The 26,513-nt window shown below is 43.1% G+C and overlaps 1 protein-coding gene across 1 annotated transcript in view; it reads right to left on the reverse strand.

The window, feature by feature from the left end:
* The window catches only part of fez2b (fasciculation and elongation protein zeta 2b), a 192,593-nt gene that overhangs the window by 79,474 nt on the left and 86,606 nt on the right, over positions 1 to 26,513 (reverse strand). Inside the window, exon 2 of the mRNA XM_068045358.1 lies at positions 21,590 to 21,698. Coding sequence (XP_067901459.1) covers positions 21,590 to 21,698 — 109 coding nt within the window. The remainder of the gene's footprint in view (positions 1 to 21,589; positions 21,699 to 26,513) is intronic.

Genomic DNA, 26,513 nt, shown 5'->3' on the forward strand with positions numbered 1-26,513 from the left:
TTCCATCACTATACTGATGATTGAGAGTAGACTGATGGGGTGGTAATTGGCCAGGTTGGATTTGTCCTGCTTTTTGTGCACAGGACACACCTGGGCAATTTTCCACATTGCCAGGTAGATGCTATACTGGAATAGCTTGGCGAGGGGCGCAGCAAGTTCTGGAGCACTGGTCTTCAGTATTGCCAGAATATCACGCTGGGTGAACTGAATTGGCTGAAGCCTGGCGTCATCAACTCAGCACATCTGGCTGAACATTGTTGCAGATGCTTCTGCCTTATCTTTCGCACTGATGTGCTGGGCTCCGCCATCATTGAGGATGGGGATATTTGTGGTGCCACCTCCACCAGTTAGTTGTTTAATTGTCCACCACCATTCATGGCTCGATTTGGCAGGACTGCAGAGCTTAGATCTGATCCGTTGGTTATGGGATCACTTAGCTCTGTCTATCGCATGCTGCTTACGCAGTTTGGCACGCAAGTAGTCCTCTGTTGTAGCTTCACCAGGTTGGCACCTCACTTTGAGGTATGCCTGGTGCTGCTTCTGGCATGCCCTCCTGCACTCTTCATTGAACCAGGGTTGGTCTCCTGGCTTGATGGTAACGGTGGAGTGGGGAATATGCCATGAGATTACAGATTGTAATTGAGTGCAATTCTGCTGCTGCTGATCGCCCACAGCGCCTCATGGATGCCCAGTTTTGCACTGCTCGATCTGTTCGAAATCTATCCCATTTAGCACAGCGATAGTGCCACACAACACAATGGAGGGTATCCTCAATGTGAAGGTGGGACTTCGCCTCCACAAGGATTGTGTGGTGGTCACTCCTACCAATCATGGACAGATGCATCTGTGGCAGGCAGATTGGTGAGGAAGAGGTCAGATATGTTTTTTCTTCGTTGGTTCCTTCACCACCTGCCACATACCCAGTCTAGCAGATATGTCCTTTAGGACTCGGCCGGCTCCGTCAGTAGTGGTGCTACCGAGCCACTCTTGGTAATGGACATTGAAGTCTCCCACCCAGAGTACATTTTGCAGCCTTGCCACCCTCAGTGCTTCCTCCAAGTGGTGTTCAACATGGAGGAGTACTGATTCATCAGCTGAGGGAGGGCGGTAGGTGGTAATCAGCAGGAGATTTCCTTGTCCATGTTTGACCTGATGCCATGAGACTTCATGGGGTCCGGAGTCAATGTTGAGGACTCCCAGGGTAACTCCCTCCCGACTGTATACCACTGTCCCACCACCTCTGCTGGGTCTGTCCTGCCAGTGGGACAGGACATACCCAGGAATGGTGATGGCAGTTTCTGGGACATTGTCTGTAAGGTATGATTCAGTGAGTATGAATATGTCAGGCTGTTGCTCGACTAGTCTGTGGGACAGCTTTCCCAACTTTGGCACAATCCCCCAGATGTTAGTAAGGAGGACTTTGCAGGGTCGACAGGGCTGGGTTTGCCGTTGTCGTTTCCGGTGCCGAGGTCGATACCGGGTGGTCCGTCCAATTTCAATGACGACCCCGTTCAATGCTCAAGCATTGAGTGCCGCTCTCCCGCCACCTGCGCAGCACCAAGGGTACCTCTTTGCCAAAGGCCAAGTTTTCCTTGGCCCCACTGACCCTCTTATGGGTCTGGGGGGATTCCCTGAAGCAGCCATGACTTAGTCCCCATGATGTACCCACCTCCCTTCAGTTGATCTGCAGCGGACAGCTTCTGAAACCTGTGCGCCCCTTCAAAATTCCATGTTCCGACTCTAACAAGCTTTTAACGAGCCTTGAAATATTTTAATTGGCCTCAATCCGGAGGCGGATGGGATCAATGTTCCACCCTCTCACGCCCTGGAGAACATTGCCCCGCTGGGAACGACGTTTCGAAACTGACAAGCTGGTCAACACTGGTATTTGAGTCCCCACCTCTGCCCCTACCTTGAGGGAGGGGGTGGTCCAAAAATTCAGCCTGTAGTATTTGTCAGGGTTGCAACAATGGGACTAAAAAGAATCTTTTTTGTTCTCATCACTGTGTTACCTTTTTTAGTCAATATTCATTATTGCAAGGTTCCTTAAACCATTAATAATTAAAAGGGTTTCTACTGTCTTGAAGCATTTATTGTTTAAATCCCACTGGTTCGAGAAAGTAACAGCAAATCCATAGGGGTGTCTGTAATGGCTCGGATGACAAAGACTCTTATAAGCAATAAAACTGCATACATTCACTGCAAAATGAGAAATGTTGAGAATTGCTTGGTACAGCAGTTACATGGACTTCATAAAAAGTCAATAAACAATGGTTACATTTGTAGATGTCTCTTCTCTATGGGTTCCAAATGAAACATGTTTGGTCAGTGTCAATTCAAGGGTCTAGAATCCACAGCACAAACTGCCTGGAAATTCAGTACGAACTGACACTCACATTTCAATGCAGCCACCAGGATGGTGCAGTAGAGCGATGTCTTCAACGCCTGAAAGAGTTCAGGCACATTGTTTTGACAATGTATGTGTAGGAACAGCTTTACTCTACAAATTACCAAGGATAAAACAACGTGGTAACGTGATTAATAAAAAGCATAACATTCTACTGTCAGCCAGACATTTCTCGCTTTGATAAGTACAAGGTATCCTGGCAGCTTAGTGGATACAGGAATTGCTTGATGTTACATTAGGCCATACAAAGAGATTGAATTCTAGCTCAGTGATGAGTTTGCGGAGGACAGGGCAGAAATTATCAGGTAAGGTTCCTGTGCTTGACTGCTGTCCAAGAACTTAGGTTGCAAAGTGCGGATATCGAGTGACAACCAAATTGGAGTGGGTTCAATTGCCCTCCAACGTAAAGAAGCCTACTGACACTCATTCAGTGGCCTCAGGCATTAAGAATGGTCACTTGGCTGAGGTACAAGAAGGCCAATATCTGTGGAACCATACCCAAGATTCTGGGCTCAAGGAGAGGCACTTCGTTTGCACTGGAGTGCTGACTTGGGGCTGCATTAGAGTGCTAAAGTGGGAGTTTTGTGACTGAGGGTAATTAAGGGTCAGTTTTATCTAAAGTCTAGTCATTCTTTTATTTAGCAAATTAACTTAACAGTTGCGGTTTGGGTTGGAGAAGGTGAGTTTTAGACCAGCTTTAAACAGAGTTCACTCAGGCTCTGCTTGCAGCTGCACCTAGTTAATTAGATAACTGGCTTAAACCAGTTTTCAGGGGCTAGAGTCAGACAGTATAAAAGTGGGCCATCTTACAGTGCTGACTTAGTTTGCACTGCAGTGCTGACTTGGGGCTGCATTAGAGTGCTAAAGTGGGAGTTTTGTGACTGAGGGAGTTCAGTGAGGAGGAAGCAAGGAGCTCCTTTCATTTCCTACCTGTCCTCAAAGAGCGTGAGGGGAGCCGAGAGTTTCTAAAGAGCACAGCTGACTGGTGAATAAGTCCTGGTGGGTACTTTTCAAACTGGATTGAATTGTAAGTCAAAGCGAAATACTGCGGATGCTGGAAATCTGAAATAAAAACAAGAAATGCTGGAACCACTCAGCAGGTCTGGCAGCATCTGTGAAAAGAGAAGCAGAGTTAACGTTTCGGGTCAGTGACCCTTCTTCGGAACAGTTCCGAAGAAGGGTCACTGACCCGAAACGTTAACTCTGCTTCTCTTTTCACAGATGCTGCCAGACCTGCTGAGTGGTTCCAGCATTTCTTGAATTGTAAGTCATTGTTTTAGCAAGACTTAGTTGATTGATTTTTTTTTTTATTATAATAGTCTTCTAAAGTTTTAAATTTAAAGGGTTTAGTCATGGCAGGAGAGCTTAAAGCCGTGGTTTGCTCCTCTTGCTGCATGTGGGAATCTGGGAACATTTCCAGTCCCCAGGACCAGCATGTGTGCAGGAAGTGTGTCCAACTGCAGCTCCTGGAAGCTCGGGTTTCAGAGCTGGAACGGCGGCTGGAAACACTGTGGAGAATCCACGAGTCTGAGAGCATCATGGATGGCACGTTTAGAGAGGTGGTCACACTGCAGCTGAAGGGACTTGAGGAAGGAAGGGAATGGGTGACCACCAGGCAGTCCAAGAGAAACAAGCAGGTAGTTCAGGAATCCCTGGGGTCCCGCTTGCAAATCGGTATTCCATTTTGGAGGCTGATGAGGCTGGTTCCTCCAGGGAGTGTGGATAGAGCCAAACTTCTGGCACCACAAGCAACCTGTCTGCACAGGAAGGGGGAAAGAGAGGAAGAGCAATATTAATAGGGATTCTATAGTCAGGGGAACAGATAGGTGCTACTGTGGCCGTCAACTTAACTCCAGGATGCTGTGTTGCCTCCCTAGTGCCAGGATCCGGGATGTCACTGAATGGCTGCAGGGGGAGGGTGATAAGGCAGAGGTCATGGTACATATTGGTACCAATGACATAGGTAGAAAGAGGAATTAGATCTTGCATCAAGAATTCAGGCAGTTGGGCAGTAGACTAAAAAGCAGAATTTGCAATCTCTGGATTACTCCCAGTGCCACGTGCTAGCGAGTACAGAAATAGGAGAATAGCACAGATGAATGTGTGGCTTAAGAGTTGGTGCAGGAGGGAGGGTTTGAGATTCCTGGACCACTGGGACTGTTTCTGGGGAAGGTGGGACCTGTACAAGTGGGACGGTCTACATCTGAACCAGAGGGGGACTAACATCCTTGCTGGCGGGTTTGCTAGTGCTGTTGGGAGGAGTTTAAACTAATTTGGCAGGGGGAGGGGACGCAGACTCCTAGCAGAATAGGGACACAGCTAAACACAGGAAAGCAAACAAGTCAGAGGGAATACAGCGGAAGTAAGTTTCAAGGGAGTAAGACAAGGATGGATGGCCTCTACTTTAATGCCAGGAGTATTACAAGTAAAACGGATGAGTTAAGGGCAAGGATTCACATGTGGAATTGTGATATAGTAGCCATCACGTAGACATGGTTGTGGGAGGGGCAGGATTGGCAGCTCAATATCCTGGGATATAGAACCTTCAGGTGAGACAGAGGAGGGGGTAAAAGAGGAGGGGGCATTGCAATATTAGTCAAGGAGTCAGTTACTGCAGTAAGGAGAGATGATATCTTGGAGGGGGCATCAAATGAAGCTTTATGGGTAGAGTTTAGGAATAAAAAAGGGACAGCTACATTGCTAGGTGTTTATTATAGACCCCCGAGATAGTCAGCGGGAAATTGAGCAGCAAATATGTGTGCAATTCGCAGAGGCGTGTAAAAATAATAGGGTAATTATATTAGGTGATTTCAACTTTCCCAACATTAATTGCGATAGTCATCGTGTTAAGGGCTTAGATGGAGTGGAGTTCTTAAAATGTATACAGGAGAACTTTTTAGCTCAATATGTAGAGGATCCAACAAGGAAAGGTGTAGTGCTGGACTTAATCTTGGGGAATGAAGCTGGACAGGTGGTTGATGTGTTGGTGGGGGAGCATTTTGGTGATAGCGACCACAACATGGTACAATTTAAGCTCGTTATGGAGAAAGAAATAGACAAGTTGCAAAAATAGGTTTTGGATTGCGGGAGATCGAATTTTAGTAAAATAAGGCAGGATCTGGCCAAGGTAGACTGGAAAGAGTTACTTGTTGGGAAATCTACAGAAGAGCAGTGGGGGGCATTCAAACACGAAATGGGGAGGGTACAGGCCCAACATGTTCCCTCTAGGGTAATAGATAGGAGCAACAAGCCCAGAGAACCATGGATGACCAGAAACATTCAGGGTACGATGAGAAAGAAAAGAGGCTTTTAGCAAATACAAGGAGAGCAAATCAACGGAAGCATTAGTGGAGTACAGGAAGTGTAGGATGGAGCTTAAGAAAGCAATTAGGAGAGCAAAGAGGGGATATGAGAAAGCTCTGGCTGGTAAAAGTAGGGAAAATCCCAAGATATTCTATAAGTATATCAATGGGAAGAGGATAACCAGGGAAAGAGTAGGACCCATTAGGGACCAAGGGGGAAATCTGTGGGTGGAGCCAGAGGACATTGGTAGGGTGTTGAATGAATACTTCACGTTTTCACCCAAGAGAATGAGGATGTAGATATGGAACTGAGAGAGAGAGACTGTGAGGTTCTTGAGCAAATTGTCATAGGGAGTGACAAGGTATTGGAGGTTTTGGCAGGCTTAAAAGTGGACAAACCTCCAGGTCCAGACGATTTGTGTCCCAGGATGCTGTGGGAGGCGAGGGTGAAGATTGCAGGGGCTCTGACCCAAATTTTTAATTCCTCTCTGGCCACAGGGGAGGTGCCAGAGGACTGGAGAACAGCTAATGTGGTCCCACTATTTAAGAAAGGTTGTAGGGATAAGCCAGGGAACTACAGACCAGTGAGTCTCACATCAGTGGTTGGGAAATTATTGGAGAAAATTCTGAAGGAGAGGATCTATCGCCACTTGGAGAGGCAAAATTTGATTAGGAATAGTCAGCATGGCTTTGTCAGAGGGAGGTCATGCTTAACAAATTTGACTGAATTTTTTGAGCATGTGAGCAGGTGTGTAGATGAGGGGAGTGCAGTTGATGTAGTTTACATGGATTTCAGCAAAGCCTTTGACAAGGTCCCACATGGGAGACTTATCAAGAAAGCAAATGCACATGGGATACAGGGTAACTTGATAAGATGGATTCAACATTGGCTTAGCTGTAGGAGACAGAGAGTGATGACAGACGGCTGTTTTAGTGACTGGTAGACAGTGTCCAGTGGCGTACCACAGGGATCTGTGCTGGGTCCCCTATTGTTTGTCATTTATATAAACGACATAGATGACTATGTGGGGGGTAGGATCAGTAAGTTCGCGGATGACACAAAGATTGGCCGAGTAGTTAACAGTGAGGTTGAGTGTCTTGGGTTAAAGGAAGATATAGACGGGATGGTCAAATGGGCAGAAAAGTAGCAGATTGAATTTAACCCTGAAAAGTGTGAGGTGATACACTTTGGAAGGAGTAATGTGACACGGAAGTATTCAATGAATGGCCTGACACTGGGAAGTTCCGAGGAACAAAGGGACCTTGGCGTGTTTGTCCATAGATCTCTGAAGGTAGAAGGGCAGGTTAATAGGGTGGTGAAAAAGGCATATGGGATACTTGCCTTTATCAATCAAGGCATAGATTACAAAAGCAGGGAGGTCATGTTGGAGTTGTATAGAACTTTGGTAAGGCCACAGCTGGAGTACTGTGAGCAATTCTGGTTGCCACATTATAGGAAGGATGTGATTGCACTGGAGGGGGTGCAGAGGCGATTCATCAGGTGGTTGCCTGGGATGGAACATTTAAGCTATGAAGAGAGGTTGGATAGGCTTGGGTTGTTTTCGCTGGAGCAGAGCAGACTGAGGGGTGACCTGATCGAGGTGTACAAGATTATGATGCACATGGACAGGATGGATAGGGAGCAGCTGTTCCCCTTAGTTGAAGGGTCAGTTACGGGGGACACAAGTTTAAGGTGAGGGGCGAGGTTTAAGGGGGATTTGAGGAAGAACCTTTTTACCCAGAGGGTGGTGACGGTCTGGAATGCTCTGCCTGGGAGGGTGGTAGAGGCGGGGTGCCTCACATCATTTAAGAAGTACCTGGATGAGCACTTGGCACGTCATAACATTCAAGGCTATGGGCCAGTGCTGGCAAATGGGACTAGGTAGACAGGTCAGGTGTCTTTAATGCATCGGTGCAGACTCAATGGGCCGAAGGGCCTCTTCTGCACTGTATTATTCTGTGATTCTGTGAGAGGAGAAACAAAAGTTCAGAATTTAATTTGAATGCTCAAGAATAAAAAAAGTACATTTTTTTCATAAGAGAAAAAGGTTTCAAATGTATAGTTATGCTCTTTGTATAAGTATTACTTTAATTTTAAGCAGTGTCACCTTGGCTGAGTGGTAACACTCCGGTCTACGAATCAAGTTGAGAGTTCAAAACCCATTGAGAAAATGGTGCACTGTAGGTTACACTGTCCTTTGTGTGAAATGTTAAACCAGGACCTAGTTAGCTGCTCAGGTGGATTTAAAGGATTACACAGTACAATTGAGAAGGAGGGCAGTTTTCCGGGTGACCTAACCAACATTCATCCCTTCACCGAAACAAATTATTTGGCCATTCATTTCATTGCTATTTGTGGGACCATGCTATGTGCAATACTGATTCCTACATTAGCCTATTTAAGGAACAGTAATTACATTTCTAAAGAAGGGACTAAGCCTCACTTCTGAAAATGACTGCTGACACAAGGGGCCAGATTTTCGCTGCAGGGGTGGGAAACAGAAGTTGGGACCTTTTCTGAGTCCTGAATCAGCCCCTGGGGGGAAACAGTAATGGGCCCAAGTTAGCCTTAATTGTTACGGAGATGGGGTTGGTGGCCAATTAACAGCCATGGGAGCTGGAAAGAAGGTGGGACAACTGAAGTGTGAGCCCGATTTAAACGGACCATGGCAGCCATTACTGTAGCTGCCATGTCACTGCTATTACTGCAGAGTGAAAGATCACAGAAGACTTGAATTCCACAATGTCTCAGCAAAGCCCAAGGCCTGGAATGCAGGCAGCTCTCGATTTTGAGATATGAACCTGGAGGTCATGCTGGAGGCTGTGGGGGTATGGAGGAGGTCCTCTTCCCAGAGGGTGGCAGGAGGAGGCCACCTATTCAGACAAAGCAGTTGTGGATGGACATCGCTGTTGCAGTCAGAGGAAGAAGTATAGTCAGAAGAAGTTGGATCCAGTGTACGAAAAGGTTCAAGATATGCTCTGACAAGTTGAGTGCTACCCCCAACCTTCAAGACAGGTCTCTGGATATTCACCCTCCAATAGAGACATAAACTGAGGAGCCTCAGGACGCATGCCGCTCCTGAACACGGGAGCAGTGCATGCCCAGGCCTCTTATTCACCCCTCAGAATGGCTGAGAGCCACAGTGCTGCTGCTGGTGCATCAACCACTCCTAGGCAGTGCTCCCATTTTGGCCCCAGAGGAGGTGGAGGCAGATGCTCACTTGTCTCTGCCTGCGGCTGAGATGCAAGTGGCGGTCATCCTCCTCGTGCAGCTGCCCGTGGGGGCACCTCTAGAGGCTGCTGCAACTGCATCATTGGCCCTGCACAGAGGCTCCCACAGACAGATATGCCAAAGAGGAAGAGTGGCGCCCCAGTTGTGCCCCAGCTGGTGACCCTTCCAGCCATCCAGAGCACTAGATAAGGACTGAGGATGGCAGGCAGTAGGATGAGGGTGTCACCCCGCATGGAGCACCTTCATCATACTCATCCTCCTTGGGGGTTGTCCTATGGTGAGAGGCTGAGTAAATTGGGCCTATATTCTCTGGAGTTTAGAAGAATGAGGGGCAATCTCATTGAAACTTCCAAGATTCTGAAGGGGTTGGATAGAGTAGACACAGAGATTGTTTCTGCTGGTCGAGGAATCTAAAACACTGAGGTACAGGCTCAGGATAAGGGGCCGATCATTTAGGATTCAGATGAGGAGAAATTACTTCACTCAATGGGTTGAGAATCTTTGGAATTCTCTACCCCAGAGGGTTGTGGATGCTCCATCGTTGAATACATTTAAGGCTGGGACAGACATATTTTCTATTTCTCAGGGAATCAAGGGATATGGTGAACGGACGGGAAAGTGGAGTTGAAGCCTAAAATTAGTCATGATCGTATTGAATAGTGGAGCAGGCTCAATGGGCCATATGGTCTACTCCTGCTCCTATTTCTTGTGTTCCTGTGGCTGTTTCAAGACCCCTTTTAAAATTTTAGCATTTAGTTCATATGGCCTCTCCTCATTCTTCCTGCCAAAATGCAACACATCACATTTCTCTGCATTAAATTTCATGTGCCACGTGTCTCCCCATTATACCATTCAATGCCCTCCTGAAGTCTTGTGTGTCATTTTTATAAATGACCTGGAAGAGGGTGTAGAAGGGTGGGTTAGTAAATTTGCGGATGACACGAAGGTCGGTGGAGTTGTGGATAGTGCCGAAGGATGTTGTAGGGTACAGACGGACATAGATAGGCTGCAGAGCTGGGCTGAGAGATGGCAAATGGAGTTTAATGCGGAAAAGTGTGAGATGATTCACTTTGGAAGGAGTAACAGGAATGCAGAGTACTGGGCTAATGGGAAGATTCTTGGTAGTGTAGATGAACAGAGAGATCTTGGTGTCCAGGTACATAAATCCCTGAAAGTTGCTACCCAGGTTAATAGGGCTGTTAAGAAGGCATATGGTGTGTTAGCTTTTATAAGTAGGGGGATCGAGTTTCGGAGCCATGAGGTCATGCTGCAGCTGTACAAAACTCTGGTGAGACCGCACCTGGAGTATTGCGTGCAGTTCTGGTCACCGCATTATAGGAAGGATGTGGAAGCTTTGGAAAGGGTGCAGAGGAGATTTACTAGGATGTTGCCTGGTATGGAGGGAAGGTCTTACGAGGAAAGGCTGAGGGACTTGAGGTTGTTTTCATTGGAGAGAAGGAGGAGGAGAGGTGACTTAATAGAGACATATAAAGATAATCAGAGGGTTAGATAGGGTGGATAGTGAGAGTCTTTTTCCTCGGATGGTGATGGCAAACACGAGGGGACATAGCTTTAAGCTGAGGGGTGATAGATATAGGACAGATGTTAGAGGTAGTTTCTTTACTCAGAGAGTAGTAGGGGCGTGGAACGCCCTGCCTGCAACAGTAGTAGACTCTCCAACTTTAAGGGCATTTAAGTGGTCATTGGATAGACATATGGATGAAAATGGAATAGTGTAGGTCAGATGGTTTCACAGGTCGGCGCAACATCAAGGGCCGAAGGGCCTGTACTGCGCTGTAATGTTCTAATTCTAATTCTGTTACTATCAGCCTCTGTTTACATTTCTGATTTTTGTGTCATCCGCAAACATTGAAATTATGCCCTGATTACCCAAGTCAAAGACATTAACACATACCAGAAAGAGCAGTGATCCCAATGCTGACCTCAGGGGAATGCTATTGTATAGCTTCCTCCAGTCTGAAAAACAACCATTAACCAATGCTCTCTGCTTTCTGTCCCTTAGCTAAATTTGTATTCATGCTGCCACTGTCCCTTTAATTCCATCAACTTTAATTTTGCTAACAAGTATAGTATGGTACTTTGTCAAACATCTTTTGAAAGTCCATAAATACACCAACCACACTACCCACATCAACTCTATTACTTCATCAAAGAACTCGAATGTTAATACTTTGTCCATTTCCACCATTTTTAATGGAATTTGTCCAAAAGGTTCAGTGTTGCTTGTAAAGTATGATAAATAGCAGAGTCACAATAGTGCTATTTTGATTTGTTCAGGTAAAAATGTTTAAAAAAATATAAAGGTGAAAATAATGAGGTCTCAACCTAAAGGCACAGAGTATTTTTGAAAATTCACACAGTTATAAGCAATAGAGTGGGGCAGCCACACGACTAGGAGTGTACTATAGACCGCCAAATAGTGAGAGAGAGGTACAAGAACAATTATGTAGGCAGATTTCTGAGTGCAAAAACTACAGGGCAATAATAGTTGGGGATTTCAACTACCCCAATATCAAGTGGGATACAAATAGTGTGAAGGGTACAGGGAGGACAAAATTCTTGAACTGTGTTCAAGTGAACTTTTTTAGCCAACACATAAGCCCAACGAGAGGGGGTGCAATTCTAGATTTAGTCTTCAGTAATAAAGCTGGGCAAGTGGAAGAAGTAACAGTGGGTGACCACTTTGGAGATAGTGAGTTTGGATAAAGTAAGTTTTAGCATAATCATGGAAAAGAACAAAGATAAAACAGGAGTAAAAGTTCTAAATTGGGGAAAGGCAAATTTTAAGAAACTGAGAGGTGACCTGGTGAAAGTGGACTGGATACAGCTACTTAAAGGAAAATCAGTGGCAATCCAGTGGGAGGCATTCAAAAGTGAGATACTACAGGCACAGTGTAGGGATGTCCCCACAAAGATAAAGGGTGATACTGCCAAATCTAGAGCCTCCTGGTTATCTAGAAGCTTACAGGGTAAGTTAAAGCAGAAAATGAAAGCTTATGACTATCACAAAAATCTTAATACTTTAGAAAGCCTAGAGGAGTATAGAAAGTGCAGGGGTGAAGTAAAAAACAAAATTAGAAAAGCAAAGAGAGGTCATGAAAAATTATCGGCAGGTAAAATTAAGGAAAACCCACTGATGTTTTATCAATACATTAAGAGCAAGAGGATAACTAAGGAAAGGGTAGCTCCTATCAGAGATATACAAGGAAACAGCAGGTCCTTAATGAGTTTTTAGTCTCAGTCTTCACAAAGATTGATGTAGACATTGTAGTTAAAGAGGAGTGTGAAATATTAGATACGATAAGCATAATGAGAGAGGAAGTACTGGAGGGTCTGACATCCTTTAAAGTGGATAAATCGCCAGGGCTGGATGGATTACATCCCAGGTTGTTAAAGTAAGCCGGGAGGAAATAGCAGATATGCTGAGGATCATCTTCAAATCCTCACTAGATACAGGAGAACTACCAGACGAACGGAGATCTGCAAACTTTGTACCATTGTTTAAAAAGGGTACAATGGATAAGCCAAATAATTTTTGGCCGGTCTGTCTGACCTCAGTGGTGGGTAAATTGTTGGAATCTATTCTAAAGGACAGGATACACTGCCACTGAATTAAGCATGGATTTGTTAAGGGAAGGTCATGTCTTACTAACTTAATTGAGTAAGTAACAAGAAGGATTGATGAGGGTAGTGCAGTAGATGTGGTCTACATGCATTTTAGTCAAGGTCCCACATGGCAGACTGGTCAGTAAAATGAAAGCCCATGGGATACAGGGAATGTGGCAGGTTGGATCCAGAATTGGCTTAGGGACAGGAAACAAAGGGTAGTAGTCAACGGATGTTTTTGTGAATGGAATGCTGTTTCCAGTGGCGTTCCACAGGGCTCAGTGTTGGGTCCCTTGCTGTTTGTGGCATATAATAATGACTTGGACTTAAATGTGGGAGGCATAATTGGGAAATTTTCTGATGACACAAAAATTGGCTGTGTAGTTGATAGTGAAGAGGATAGCTGTAGACTCCAGAAAGACATCAATGGTTTAGTTGAGTGGGCAGAAAAGTGGCAAATGGAATTCAATCCAGATAAGTATCAGGTATTGCATTTGGGGAAGGCAAATAAAGCGAGGGAATACACAATAAACGGGAGGATATTGAGAGGGGTAGAAGAAGTGAGACACCTTAGAGTGCATGTTCACAGATCCCTGAAGGTGGCAGGACAGGTAGATAGAGTGAAGAAGACATATGGAATGCTTTCCTTTATTGGCCAAAGTATAGAATTCCAAAGCAGGGATGTAATACTGGAACTGCATAAAACGCTGGTTAGGCCACAGTTGGAGTACTGCGTAGAGTTCTGGTTACATTACAGGAAGGACATAATTGCTCTGGAAAGAGTACAGAGGAGTTTTAGAAGAACGTTGCCGCTATGAGAAATGATTGGATAGGCTAGGGTTGTTTTCCTTAGAACAGAGGAGGCTAAGGGGTGACTTAATAGAGGTGTACAAAATTATGAGGGGCCTCAATAGAGTAGACAGGAAGGACCTGTTTCCCCTAGTAGAGGGGTCAATTACCAGGGGGCACAGATTTAAGGTGATTGGTAGAAGGATTATAGGGGACATGAGGAAAAACCCTTTCACCCAGAGGGTGGTGGGTGTCTGGAATTCACTGCCAGGAACGGTGGTGGAGGCAGAAACCCTCAATTCTTTTAAAAGCCACCTGGACATACACCTGAAGCGCTATAACCGGCAAGGCTATGGACCAGGTGCTGTAAGGTGGGATTAGATTGGGCGGCTAGTTTTTTCGGCCGGCACAGACGCGACAGGCTGAATGGCGTCCTTCTGTGCCGTAATTTTTCAATGGTTCTATGCAATATTAAAATAGGAGTTTAAATGACTACCAATGGATATCACAACTGGCAATTTCCTTTTCTCAAAGAATTAAGGCCCATGTATCTTTCAATATTGTAAACAAAAAGTGAACAAGATGAATGGTCATCAAGACATATTTGATATCATTAAAGATACGATTAACACACCCCCACCCATTGATAAATAGAAATTATATTTATATACAAGGCAGTTACCAAAGCCTGAAATTACTATGACCGGTAACAAAACAAAACTAAATGAGCTAACACTTTACAATGGTAACTACGGACCTAAAGCATGACTATAGAATAGACAATAATAAAGGGCTGTGGGCAGTTAGTGCGTACCCTACACAAGAATGTTAATAACATCCAGATAAACATACACAAATATCTATACAAATCTAGCCAAAAAATAAATTCAGTGCTGTTATTATTCCAATTGCATAGTGTGTGCCTAGTCCTTTTTTCCCTCCATGTGAACCCTTGCTGACAGTGTGTGAACTATGAACTCGTAATCTTAATTTTGTACAGACCTGCAGAAGTGCATGAGATGACTGGTTGCTGTGCATTAGTAGGAGCCTCTTGGGACTCGTGTAGCCCTTGGCTCATGGCAGTTAAATCCTGAGACAGAGCTGCTGCAAGCTGCAATCTTTTAGCACTATATGGGGAACCTGGTCCAACAACTCCTTTGGGGATCGCAGCCCCATAAGATCTAGGATATATTTCTAACAGATAAATTTTATAAAGGGAAATTGGGATGTAATTTGGCTACTAATTGGAATTCAATTTCATGACTATAAGTAAGTTAAATTGCAAATTCCTAACTGCGGCTGACAAAAGTCAGACTCCCCACAGAGGTAGGACACATGCTGTTGCCGATTTGAACAGCTGCCAACATATAGTGGCTATTGATTTCATTCCCAAACCTGACTCAATTTTCCTCCTTGAGCTTACTCCTTTGTCTCCAGCCTCAAGTTTGCCGCAGACTCTCCGTCATAGCCCACCAATGAAAATATTTTGTACACTTTTGTACAGATGAAAGATAAAAAATTGACTGTAGGTGTTAGTCAATAATTAATATATATATAATATATATATTTATAAAAAGGCAGTTCAACTGTGACTTCAATATAACAATGAGATAAAGCACCATGGGATTAAACATAATCTAGTAGAATGTTTGCATCATCTTAGTCATTCTCATAAATATTAGAACATACAGAATTGGAAAAAGAAAAAAAAGAAAAAATACCTTGGTGCACTCTGCTTTAATGCACTTCATGCTCTTGCACTGCCATTACAGTCGGACAACCTGCCTGTACTGCACTAAATAGCAAGATTTTGAGCCGCTCCATTGTGTATACTCAATCTGTCACTTTTTTTTCTCTACTGGTTAACTGTCTCTCTCCATTTCAATAGGTTAAAAGATACTTTCATTATTCATACTTCGCAAAAGCCTTTTGCCCAGTTTCAATTTTTTTTAAAATTCATTCTCAGGATGTGTGTTGCTGGCAAAGCTGGCATTTGTTGCCAACTCCTAGTAGCCTGGTGACTGTGAACCTTCTTGAACCATCACTGTTGTTATTTAGGAAGACAGGACAGTTAATTTGTGGACAGCAAGGTTCCATAAGAACTGATGAGATGACTGACCAGTTAATCTATTTTTTGTGGTTTGATTGAAGGAAGGACATTCTCCATGATTTTGAACTGTTTGACGAGATCTTTTACATTCACTTGGTCAGGCAAGCGAAGCCCCAGTCTAATGGCTTCTGCCTTTCAGGATTAGCATATCCTCTAACTCTATGAACAAAGTACTAAGAGATCAGCTTTATTTAATAACTAGACTTGATGTATATAAATATAGAAGACTATATTAATGGGCAAAAGAGATGCAAACTACATTTTATTTTTAAACCAAAGTAGTTCTTATAGCATTTGCTCCTCTGTAAATATGCAGCCTGAATCCATATAGGAAAATAGTGTAACTCATAATTTAATGCGGCAATCAGAGGCTAGGAATTTTGTGGCGAGTAACTCACCTCCTGACTCCCGAAAGCCTGCCCACCATCTATAAGGCACAAGTCAGGAGTGTGATGGAATACTCTCCACTTACCTGGATGGGTGCAGCTCTAACACTCAAGAAGCTCGACACCACCCAGGACAAAGCAGCCCACTTGAATGGCACCCCATTCACAAACATTCACTCCCTCCACCACCGACACACAGTGGCAGCAGTGTGTACCATCTACAAGATGCACTGCAGCAACACACCAAGGCTCTTTACACAGCACCTTCCAAACACGCGAACTCTACCAACTAGAAGGACAAGGGCAGCAGATGCATGGGAACACCACCACCTGCAAGTTCTCCTCCAAGCCACACACCATCCTGACATGGAACTATATTGCTGTTCCTTCAATGTCGTTAGGTCAAAATCCTGGAACTCTCTTCCTAACAGTACTATGGGTGTACCTACCCCACATGGTCTGCACCTGTTCAAGGCGGCAGCTCATCACCACCTTTTCAAGGGCAATTAAGGATGGGCAATAAATGCTGGCCTGGCCAGGGACACCCACATTCCAAGACGAATAAAAATAGTTCCCCTAATTATTGCCATATTACCAATTATCACTAACTGTACCAAAAGGGCATAATTCCAACATGTTGGAACAATGCAGCTTAGTTCTAACTTCAGCAATGTGTATTAAATTTTGTACTTGGGTAAATGTTAATCATTTCTGTTTACATACATTTTTTGATAGATGTATTGCCATAAGTGGAGTTCAATGCATTTGCTGGCCAAACTCCTTCTTGAATTATTTAGATGTCAACACATTCACTGGTTCAGCAGTGAAGGTGCTCACTTTTAGACATGCGTCTCAAGAAATGAAAGTCATTGGTAGCCTTGCGATTTTCATGTTTTACATTTTTCTTTCAGCAAAATCAGCTGACAGCAAATACTCGCTTTCAGTCAAAAATAAAACTGAGCGTTCATAATCGGAAAAGGCCAGGTTTAACTAATGGAACAAGTAAAATACTTTTAAGTAAATAAAGAAAAATGCTTACAGCTGTCTTCACAAAGTATCTTCAGTGGTATCCACATAATGAACTTTGCTCACTGCCTGCGATTCATGTGACTGAAGGTAGGTTCTGCATTGATGATGTGTTGGGACAAAGCGATAAGGAAGTGCTACTTGCACCAAACAGGGAAAGTGGCGCATGTGCCACACCAGAACTGAAGTATGGCAATAATGACGTTTCTAGATTTTACCCTAATTTTGAGTCTCTCTGTTTGGCCTTTGGACCTTTTATAGTAAAATCAGAAGGCTTATTTCATCGAGTCAGGGTAGTTGTCGGGCAGTCCAATTGGCCTAAGGACATCTGGAGGTGGGCAAAGCAATCAGCTGGGCTCCTTCTCTTCGTCTTTTGAAAAGTACACATTTGGATGTCAGGCAAGGACAGAATTATGTTCAGTTACAATGCCAAATCAACTGTAAAATGCAGCCTCCAGCTATGGCTGAGATCAGACAACTCAGTATGGCTCATTCTACTTCCTGTGGTGTATGTATTCCCAGAGATCAGCAGCCTTACATAAAAAAAACTGACAGATGTAAAAGTGGATCTCAAGTACACAGCTCGGAAATAATCGCTATGTGGGAATATACAGTTGGAAAACAGTTGTTAGACTTGTTTGGTGATTCTTTAAACCAGTCACACTTCCATAAACATCAATCCATTTATCAATATATTGTTCTTAAACTATTGGTCAATCTTAATTTCAGTCCTGCAGTTAGGTTGCACAGTCCATTCTGCAATTTAGAGGAGGTCACTCTAGAATTAATGGCAAACCTTACCCTTGAATCAATCCATTCAAAAATGCTTTCTGTGGAATTCCACTTTCAGATATTTTCTGGTGAAAAATGTGGCAAAAATGCTAGGCTGAAGAAAGCCAAAGGAACACAAGGTGGAACACTTGCTCTCTGCTTGGTGTCAGTGGGACTGGTTTGCTTAGATTTTATTTAGCTCTTTTTCACCTCAGGATGTTTTCTAAAGCACAGTATGTTCTCACTGGACATGACAGAAAGGGGTCAATTTTCTTTAAAATAGTACCCATAATCAGTCTTTAAACAGACTGATCCCACATACGCTGATGGTACATTGTTGGATATGTTCCAAGCACAAGCCCATGGCTTAAGCCATACCGCAGTATATCCACTACTCGGTTTACCTGATAAAATGGATGAAGAGAGAGTTTCATCCAATATTATAAAATGTCAATGGGTCTAAACCCAAAACATTAACTTGTCTTTTTTACTTTATGGATTCTGATTCTGTTTTATCTAAAAGTATTGATTTCCTTTAGCCCTATGTACATTTTGTTTAATTCTTGTGAGTCTGCATTCACCTGTTATGAAAATGTACATTCATTTTATATATTTTATGTAGTCATTGCATATTTTGGTTACACAATGTTAGCTTAAAGAGTGTATCAATACATCCAGATACCAATGTTTTTACTTTTTTTTTTAAATTGGCAAATCTAAGGTTAGGTGCCCACTATTAAAAATAACATGCCCTTTCATAATATTAAGTAGAAGGATCTGTATCAAATATTCTTGAATAATCAGTACAAGCTTATTCTTATAATGCAATTTTTCTCAAATAATCTTCTTGACATAGACTTTAACTATGAATTTTCAAAGGAATCAGTACTCTGGCTAGCTAAATGAGGGTGTATCATTTTTAGCCCATGGACATGCAATTATCATGAAATGTATTTCATTACATGGTCATAAATGTATAAATTGGTGCTTCACCACCTAAATATGTTTAAATAAAATTATTGCACAGTAATATTTTAGAAATCTAGTGGGCAGGTCGAGTGGAAAATACTATGAACACTACATTCTGGTCAGCATTACTTAGTAAAAGAACAGAAAGCAATCTGGAATACGGTTCAATTAATTTGGTTTAATTTCTGTAACAAGATCTTTTAATTGATGTGTCATACAGCATTACAAGGATGAAATCATCAGTAATTTGAATTGGTTTCTTCTCATGAGATAGCATTTAAATAGCTCTCAACTGAATGTGGAGACTGTAATGCAGAGCTCCGACAAAGTGTAGCGGCAGATATTAACGAATTCAACGAGAGATCCAAGAACTACACAGTTATACTGATAGGAAAGCAGTAGAGATGCAACTTCAACATAGCAAAGTTTAAGTTTAAAAAAAACTAAACTTGTAGTTTACTGTACAGCATCTATTGAAAAACATTGACCGTCATTATTCATGCTAGCAGCATACCATTGCAAGGCAAACAGTGCACACTGCTGCTGTATTACAGCAATGCAACAGTGCATACTTACAGTATATAGTTGATTTAAGCAAATGGAGATGTGTTTAAATAGGTAAGTAGGAGGCATTTCATTCACATTTAATTTGCATAACATTTAACCCTTATTAAGGTAAACCGAAACCACCGTGTGGTTGAGAAGACAATACTAAGTGATTATTAGTTTAAGATTGTCACTAAAAAAAGAATGAAGAGGGAGGTTAGGAGAAAGTCCTTAATGAAGAGAGTTGTCTACAGCATGAAACGCTTCGCCACAGTGAATAGTTAAGATGACTGCACCTCTTTAAGGGAAAGGTGGATAAATATTTGTTGTAGACTTACAAGGATTAGTGAGAGAAATTACTGGAACATAGCAAAGAGCCAGCACAGACAGAATGAGGCAAATAGTCTATTTTCATGTTGTGGTTCTATCAGTAAAATCCAGGAAGCAGTATTGGAAATAGATGGAACACCAGCTGTTACTGAAGAGAAAACAATACCTTATTTACTTAATAAAAGCAAAATACTACAGATGCTGGAAATCTAAACTAAAAACAGAAAATGCCAGAAATACTCAGTAGGTCTGGCAGCATCTGTAGAGAGAGAAGCAGAGTTGATGTTTCAGATCTGTGACTTTTCATCAGAGCTAGCAAAGGTTACAAATGTAATAGGTTTTAAGCAAGTGAAGGGGGGGGGGGGGGGGAGAAGAGGGAGGGGAAAGAGAACAAAAGGGAAGGTGCTTGATAGGGCAGAGGGCAGGAGAGATTAATGACAAAGATGTCATGGGACAAAGGCAAAGGGAGTGCTAACGGTGTGGTGAAAGAGAAAGCATTAGTCCAGAGAGAGTGACAATAACAGAATAATTGACAGCTCTGCCCAAAAGCACAAACATGAAAAACATGTGCCTGCCTTAAACAGAGGAGGACAGAAGACTACTGTCATAGGAGGTCCAAACCAGCCTACTGCCCCTTGGAATGTATGTGATGCAGTGCTGCAACCACCAACACAAGTCACCCTGTTCACACACATACACTCTCATCTACATGCTGCACAATCACTAACTGTAGCCATGCTGGATGAGTGGATAGTGCAACTACTGTGAATATTGCCCTAATTACTTCAATAGATTACTTAAAATTCATTTAAATTCTATAGAGTTAGAGGTATAGCAACTGCCAGAAGACCTGGGGAGCATATTCTTCCTAAAAATAGTTTTTATTTCTAGCAATCATCCATCCTACAGAATTTGCTTTTCGCAAATACTGCTCCATTACCTAGCTGTCAGTATTCACAGTGTATAGCAAGGAAATAAAGGTTTGGAAGTAATGAGATGCAGGCTGGGATCAAAAGTAAATTATGTCATAAGGATTTATTTTTGACAGGGAAAGGTTGCAGGTTGAAGAATATGGATTATGGAAATTCCTGTCTCTAACTATAGGTAAAACAATTGAGGAAAAGAAAAACGGAAAAATACAAATGGTAAAAATCAACACTATCTACTACTTAGGACTAGACCCATTTTCATGAGGGGATTTCATGCATTTGCAGAAATGGTCAAACACTGATTTTAATAATCCTTTCATAATGAACAGTCAGAAAACATTCTGCAAGGCCAATTAGAAACATAACTAATGTAGCCAGAGAGAGGATATCTCAGACGTGACACTTTACATCGCCTTCAGTGTAGTATAATAAGGGAGGGAGGGCTTTCAGATTTCATTCAGCAGCTCACTAGCTTTGGAACAGGAATTGTAAGCTACATTCACGAGAGAAGTTCTAGCTGTGGGAACAGTAATATCAGTGGATTGTTGATACTTTGTATTAATTCCTGTTCGTAGCATCCAGTCTAGGTTGCACATACTGACAGCATTATTCCAAGTTAGAATGGAGATGTTTGGGTAATTCCCCTGTCAATCACTCCATAAGTGTCTGGGAGTCTGACCTATGAAGAACCACAATGTCAATCGATCTGGCTGCACTGTGTGCATTGCCTGAACAAGGCTACAAACCTGTTTTTATACTTGTTGTCTTTTCATTTGAATTTTGGAAGTTTTATGTTTGTGATTTGGTTCCCAGTGTTTACGCTGTTTTATCTGAGTCTACATGTCTACTGCCACTCTATGGAAAACAGATTAATCACATTAATGCCAGGAGGGACACAGAGATAACAAATTCTGAATGAAAAGTCCAATATGAAAGAAATGTAAATTTAGATCTATTTCAGCAGCAGTGTCTTTTGTGGTCCTTCCATCATTGATTCCCAAAAGGTTAGGCTTAGTAATAGAATTCTATTCTTTATAAATGATATATAGTAACCAATAAAGATCACAGTGCAGATGTTTCACACAACTGACAAACTGATTTTATAAGCAGAAACCAAAATCTGAAAATTCAGTGATGTCCAAGTCAGTAATGGTGAATCACTCACCGCCTTTTCTGACAGACTCAGTGTTGGCAGATGCAAAGCACGGGTGTGGGATGTCTTCCAGTCCACAGCCATTACATTACCATAGTTATCAGTCAGTGCATTCCAAATCCTGGAGAGAAAATAGATGAATCAACAGAATGACAATGAGGTGACTGACAGTCCACAATGTGACAGAAATTCAACTTTGCCTCAAGCAAATAATGTAACCTTCAATCCAATGCAACAATGTCTCAGACATAATCTTATGCAAGTAAACATCTATGGTTAGAACATTTGATGTTATAAACTTTATCACTGCCTTTGAACTTCTGACTATATGCAACTTTGGCTCAAATGGGCATTCAGGAGCAGCATAATCTGGATCTGCAGGCACACTGCCTGAAGGTTCATTACCTTGCTCGCATTTAGTCAGGTAGTAAGGGACACCAAGCAGAGCAACATACTTTTCCACAAAAAATGAGCAAACATCTCCACAACCTTGGCACGGTTTGCCTTACAAAGTATCCTTCACTAAGGAATGGCAAATGACAAAAGAATGACGGAAGAGTACCATTTGATCAAAAGTTCAGTAACTTCTATATACAGTTAATACTTAAGTCAAATTTGCAGGACAGATCTTGGTGAAGGAATTACATTGCAACAAAAGCAGTTCAAAGTAGACACTGTGACAGTGAAAACAGAGCCAAAGATTAGCACTCACAGGCAGAAAGACCAACTAATGTAACAAAGTAACAATGTTGTCTCATTAGTACTTACTATACATCAACATTGTATCATAATTATAAGCACTCTAATTATAAACCAGGACGGAATCCCAGCCAAACTGCTCAAGCACGGAAAGTCCCATCTATTGCCACACCTTTATGACCTTCTCCTTCTCTGCTGGAAAGTCAGCTCTGTTCTGCAGGAGATGCGTGATGCCAAATGATCACAATATACAAAATCAAAGGCAACAAGAGGAGACTGCGACAACTACAGGGGCATCTCACTACTTAGCATCACGGGGAAGGCCTTTGCTAGGGTACACTTAAAAGACTCCATTTACTTGCAGACTGAGTGTACCAGGAAGCACAATGCTGTTTCCGTGCCGGCATATCTTCTCCATATGCCAGCTGCAAGAGAAGCGTACAGAACAGAGTATATCCCTTTATCTTACAATGGGATTCGACACAGTCAGCAGAGCAGTTACAAGATTTTGGGAAAAATTGGCTGTCCACCGAAGCTCCTCAGTCTCATCCAATCATTCCATGACAACATGCACTGCATTGTACAGTTTGATGGCTCCACTTTCAACAGTTTCAGAGTGGAGAATGAAGTGAAACAGGGTTGTGTCCTAACCCCACTCTGTTTGGCATCTTCTTCTCCTTGCTCCTGACTTTCACCTTCCCTGCAGATATGGAAGCAGTCTGCTTGCACACTAGGTCAGATGGCAAGCTCTACAATCTATCAAGGCTGAAAGTGAAGACGAAAACACATCACATCCTCATCAGAGAACTCCTCTATGCTGATGATGCTGCGCCAGTCACACACACAAACTCAGCTACAAAGACTCATGGACCATCTCTCCCATGTCTATAACTCGTTTTCCTTGACTATAAGAGTCAAGAAAACTGTGGTCATGGGAGAAGGTGTTGCATCTCCACCCTTGATCACACTAAATAACACCCCACTGGAAGTGGTTAGCAAATTCAGCTACCTTGGGTCCACGCTGACTGACAATCTGTCCCTTGATGCAGAGCTCGATACACACATAGGGAAAGCAGCTATCACCTTTAGCCGATTCGCAGATGGGATAACACCAAGCTGACCCTTAGGACCAAGATGATGGTTTATAAGGCCTGTGTTCTCAGCACCTTGCTGTATGGCTGTGAAACATGGGCGATTTACAGCTTCCAGGAAAAGAAGCTCAATAATTTCCATCTTTGCTGTCTGCTGCAAATTATGGGCATATTCTAACAGGACAAAATCACAAATACAGCAGTCATTTCGAAGGCAGAGCTCTCAAGTGTGTTGGCACTAATCCAACAGAGGTGGCTTGGTGGATCGGACAGGTCTGCAGGATGGAAGACGGTCGCATATCCAAGGACCTTCTGTATGGTGAGCTCGCCATGCCAGATGACCAGTGGGATGCCTAATACTCCATTTCAAGTATGCTTGCAAGCATGACATGAAGCCCATACATGTCGACTGTCGCACCTAGGAGACAGTAGCAGGCAAAAGAGGGAAATGGCGATACATCCTGTGGACTGGCATGCACTACCATGACAATCAATTGCTACAGCAGCTTGGCAACAGGCACCAATGTCAAAAACAACTCAGCGTCACTTGACAGCTTCACGTGCAGCACTTATGGCAGAACCTGCCTCTCAGGGATTGGCCTTCACAGCCATCAGCAAAGGTGCACCACGAGAAGACACGCCACCTAAATGGATTGTTTACTGCGCATTCATCATCTTTCGCAGATGGATGGATGCCAACCATATGAAATGCTCAAAGCAGCACTGGCGTGAACAGTATATTCCAACCAGAAGGCAACACTACAAAGGGTGTTATCTCTACCTTCAGAGCAAACAGAATCTGAAAAATCAATTACATCCTGGATTCTATTGGAAAAAAAGTGAAATTGTTTAAGCAGAAAATCATACGTTGTCAAAGCAACTTATAATTCAACATGAACTTTTAAAAATGCATTTCCTTTTTAAACCAACTGAGGCTATCTTCAGTACTACTTGATTCAATCTGACAAAGAACAAAGAACAGTACAGCACAGGAACAGGCCATTCGGCCCTCCAAGCCTGCGCCGATCTTGATGCCTGCCTAAACTAAAACCTTCTGCATCCTATTCATGTATTTGTCAAGATGTCTCTTAAATGTCTCTATGGTACCTGCTTCCACCACCTCCCCCGGCAACAAGTTCCAGGCACTCACCACCCTCTGTGTAAAGAACTTGCCTCGCACATCCCCTCTAAACTTTGCCCCTCTCACCTTAAACCTATGTCCCCTAGTAACTGACTCTTCCACCCTGGGAAAAAGCTTCTGACTATCCACTCTGTCCATGCCGCTCATAACTTTGTAAACCTCTATCATGTCGCCCCTCCACCTCCGTCGTTACAGTGAAAACAATCCGAGTTTATCCAACCTCTCCTCATAGCTAATGCCCTCCAGACCAGGCAACATCCTGGTAAACCTCTTCTGTACCCTCTCCAAAGCCTCCACGTCCTTCTGGTAGTGTGGCGACCAGAATTGCACGCAATATTCGAAGTGTGGCCTAACTAAAATTCTGTACAGCTGCAGCATGACTTGCCAATTTTTATACTCTATGCCCCGACCGATGAAGGCAAGCATGCCGTATGCCTTCTTGACTACCTTATCCACCTGCGTTGCCACTTTCAGTGACCTGTGGACCTGTACGCCCAGATCTCTCTGCCTGTCAATACTCCTAAGGGTTCTGCCATTTACTGTATACTTTCCACCTGCATTAGACCTTTTGAAAGAGGTACTATTATACTGTATCTCAGTTGCATGTAGTAATTGAAGGATTTATCCAGGGTAATGAATGATAGCACTCAAAATTAAATGATCAAATTGTGAACAGTAAGTTACAGATAAAGAATCTATGACTAACAAGCACAAATGAATTAAGCTGAAATAAACTCAACATTAACATTTTACCATGATTATGAAAGCCATCTTAAAAATGGTCCACCACACTGTGAAACCTTGAAAACACAAACTTATAACACCACTTTCAGAAACATTTATTGGCATAAGATATTGAATTCTCACCACTCAGTTACTTTCTCATTCTCTCCTCCCAGTTTAGCTTCCTGCATGCAAGCTATACCCCAAAGTCAGAAGGACAGCAGAGGCAAATACAAAAATATGAGAGAGAGAGAGAAAGAGAAGGTGAGAGAGGACAAGGGGAGAAAGAATGAGTGAGGGAGGGATCCCAAAACACAAAGTTTACAGAAATTTCTTGGAAATTTTCAAAGTAGTGCTACTGCCTGGGTTTACTTTGGCCAAAGGGTGAAAACAGGTGCTAAATGGGTGTGGTGCTAATAAGGCTAGTCTGTTTAAAAGTCTGAATTTAGCACAAAATTTTAGTCCTAATCGTTGATTGTTATAATTTGAACTTGTCTGGAGATGTTAAACCAAAAACGTGCAGGTTTATATCACTCAAGTGCTGATTAGATGCAATTTTCTTGGAGTAGTTTATGTGGGGTCTGAAGGTGTGGAGTACTCTGACTGGCACACAGCAGCATGTTGCAGAATGGCTCAGAGACCCAGGGACAGCATGCACAGGTTCTCAGGTGCAGCACTAGAGGTCCTGGTAGAGGAGGCTCAGAGGAAGAGGGATGTCCTGTTGCAGGGGCGAAGGAGGCCACCTCACCTTCCTGTCCCTCTCTCTCCTGCAGCAGCTGGTGCTGCTCTGCCTGACCTCATCTCCTCCTCCCATTTCTCGTCCAGACCAAGGGGGGCCCACCAACAAGATGCCCTTACAAAGCACTTCTTTTCTCCTGGTGACTCTTATAGGTGTTCAACAAGGTAGAGTCGCACGATGCTTACTCTTTTTAGGTGAAGGACTCAGACAATTTCCAGAATAAATGCTTTGAGTGTTGGTGAAGTCTTGACAAAGTGTCTCCAAGTCTTCCATTGTGTTTCAGAGGTCCTCTTCACAGCTTCATCAGCAATGAACATGTGACTGGCAATTGGCATCCTTCCATCTGCAGGATATGATGTTAATGCATCCTCACAACTTTGGTAAGATCAGACGAGTTCATCTGCTGCACTTGTTTTGATAGCTGAACAAACTGATTCTGGAAAGGTAAAGTCTGCCACAAGTGCCACACATGAAGTTGTCCCTTGCTGGTGGTGCAGAATGATCTTTGCTGACACTTGGGGTTTACAGGGCTTGCATCTGCTT

The sequence above is a fragment of the Heterodontus francisci genome, chromosome 13, assembly GCF_036365525.1.
Source record: "Heterodontus francisci isolate sHetFra1 chromosome 13, sHetFra1.hap1, whole genome shotgun sequence".
Classification (NCBI taxonomy): domain Eukaryota; kingdom Metazoa; phylum Chordata; class Chondrichthyes; order Heterodontiformes; family Heterodontidae; genus Heterodontus; species Heterodontus francisci.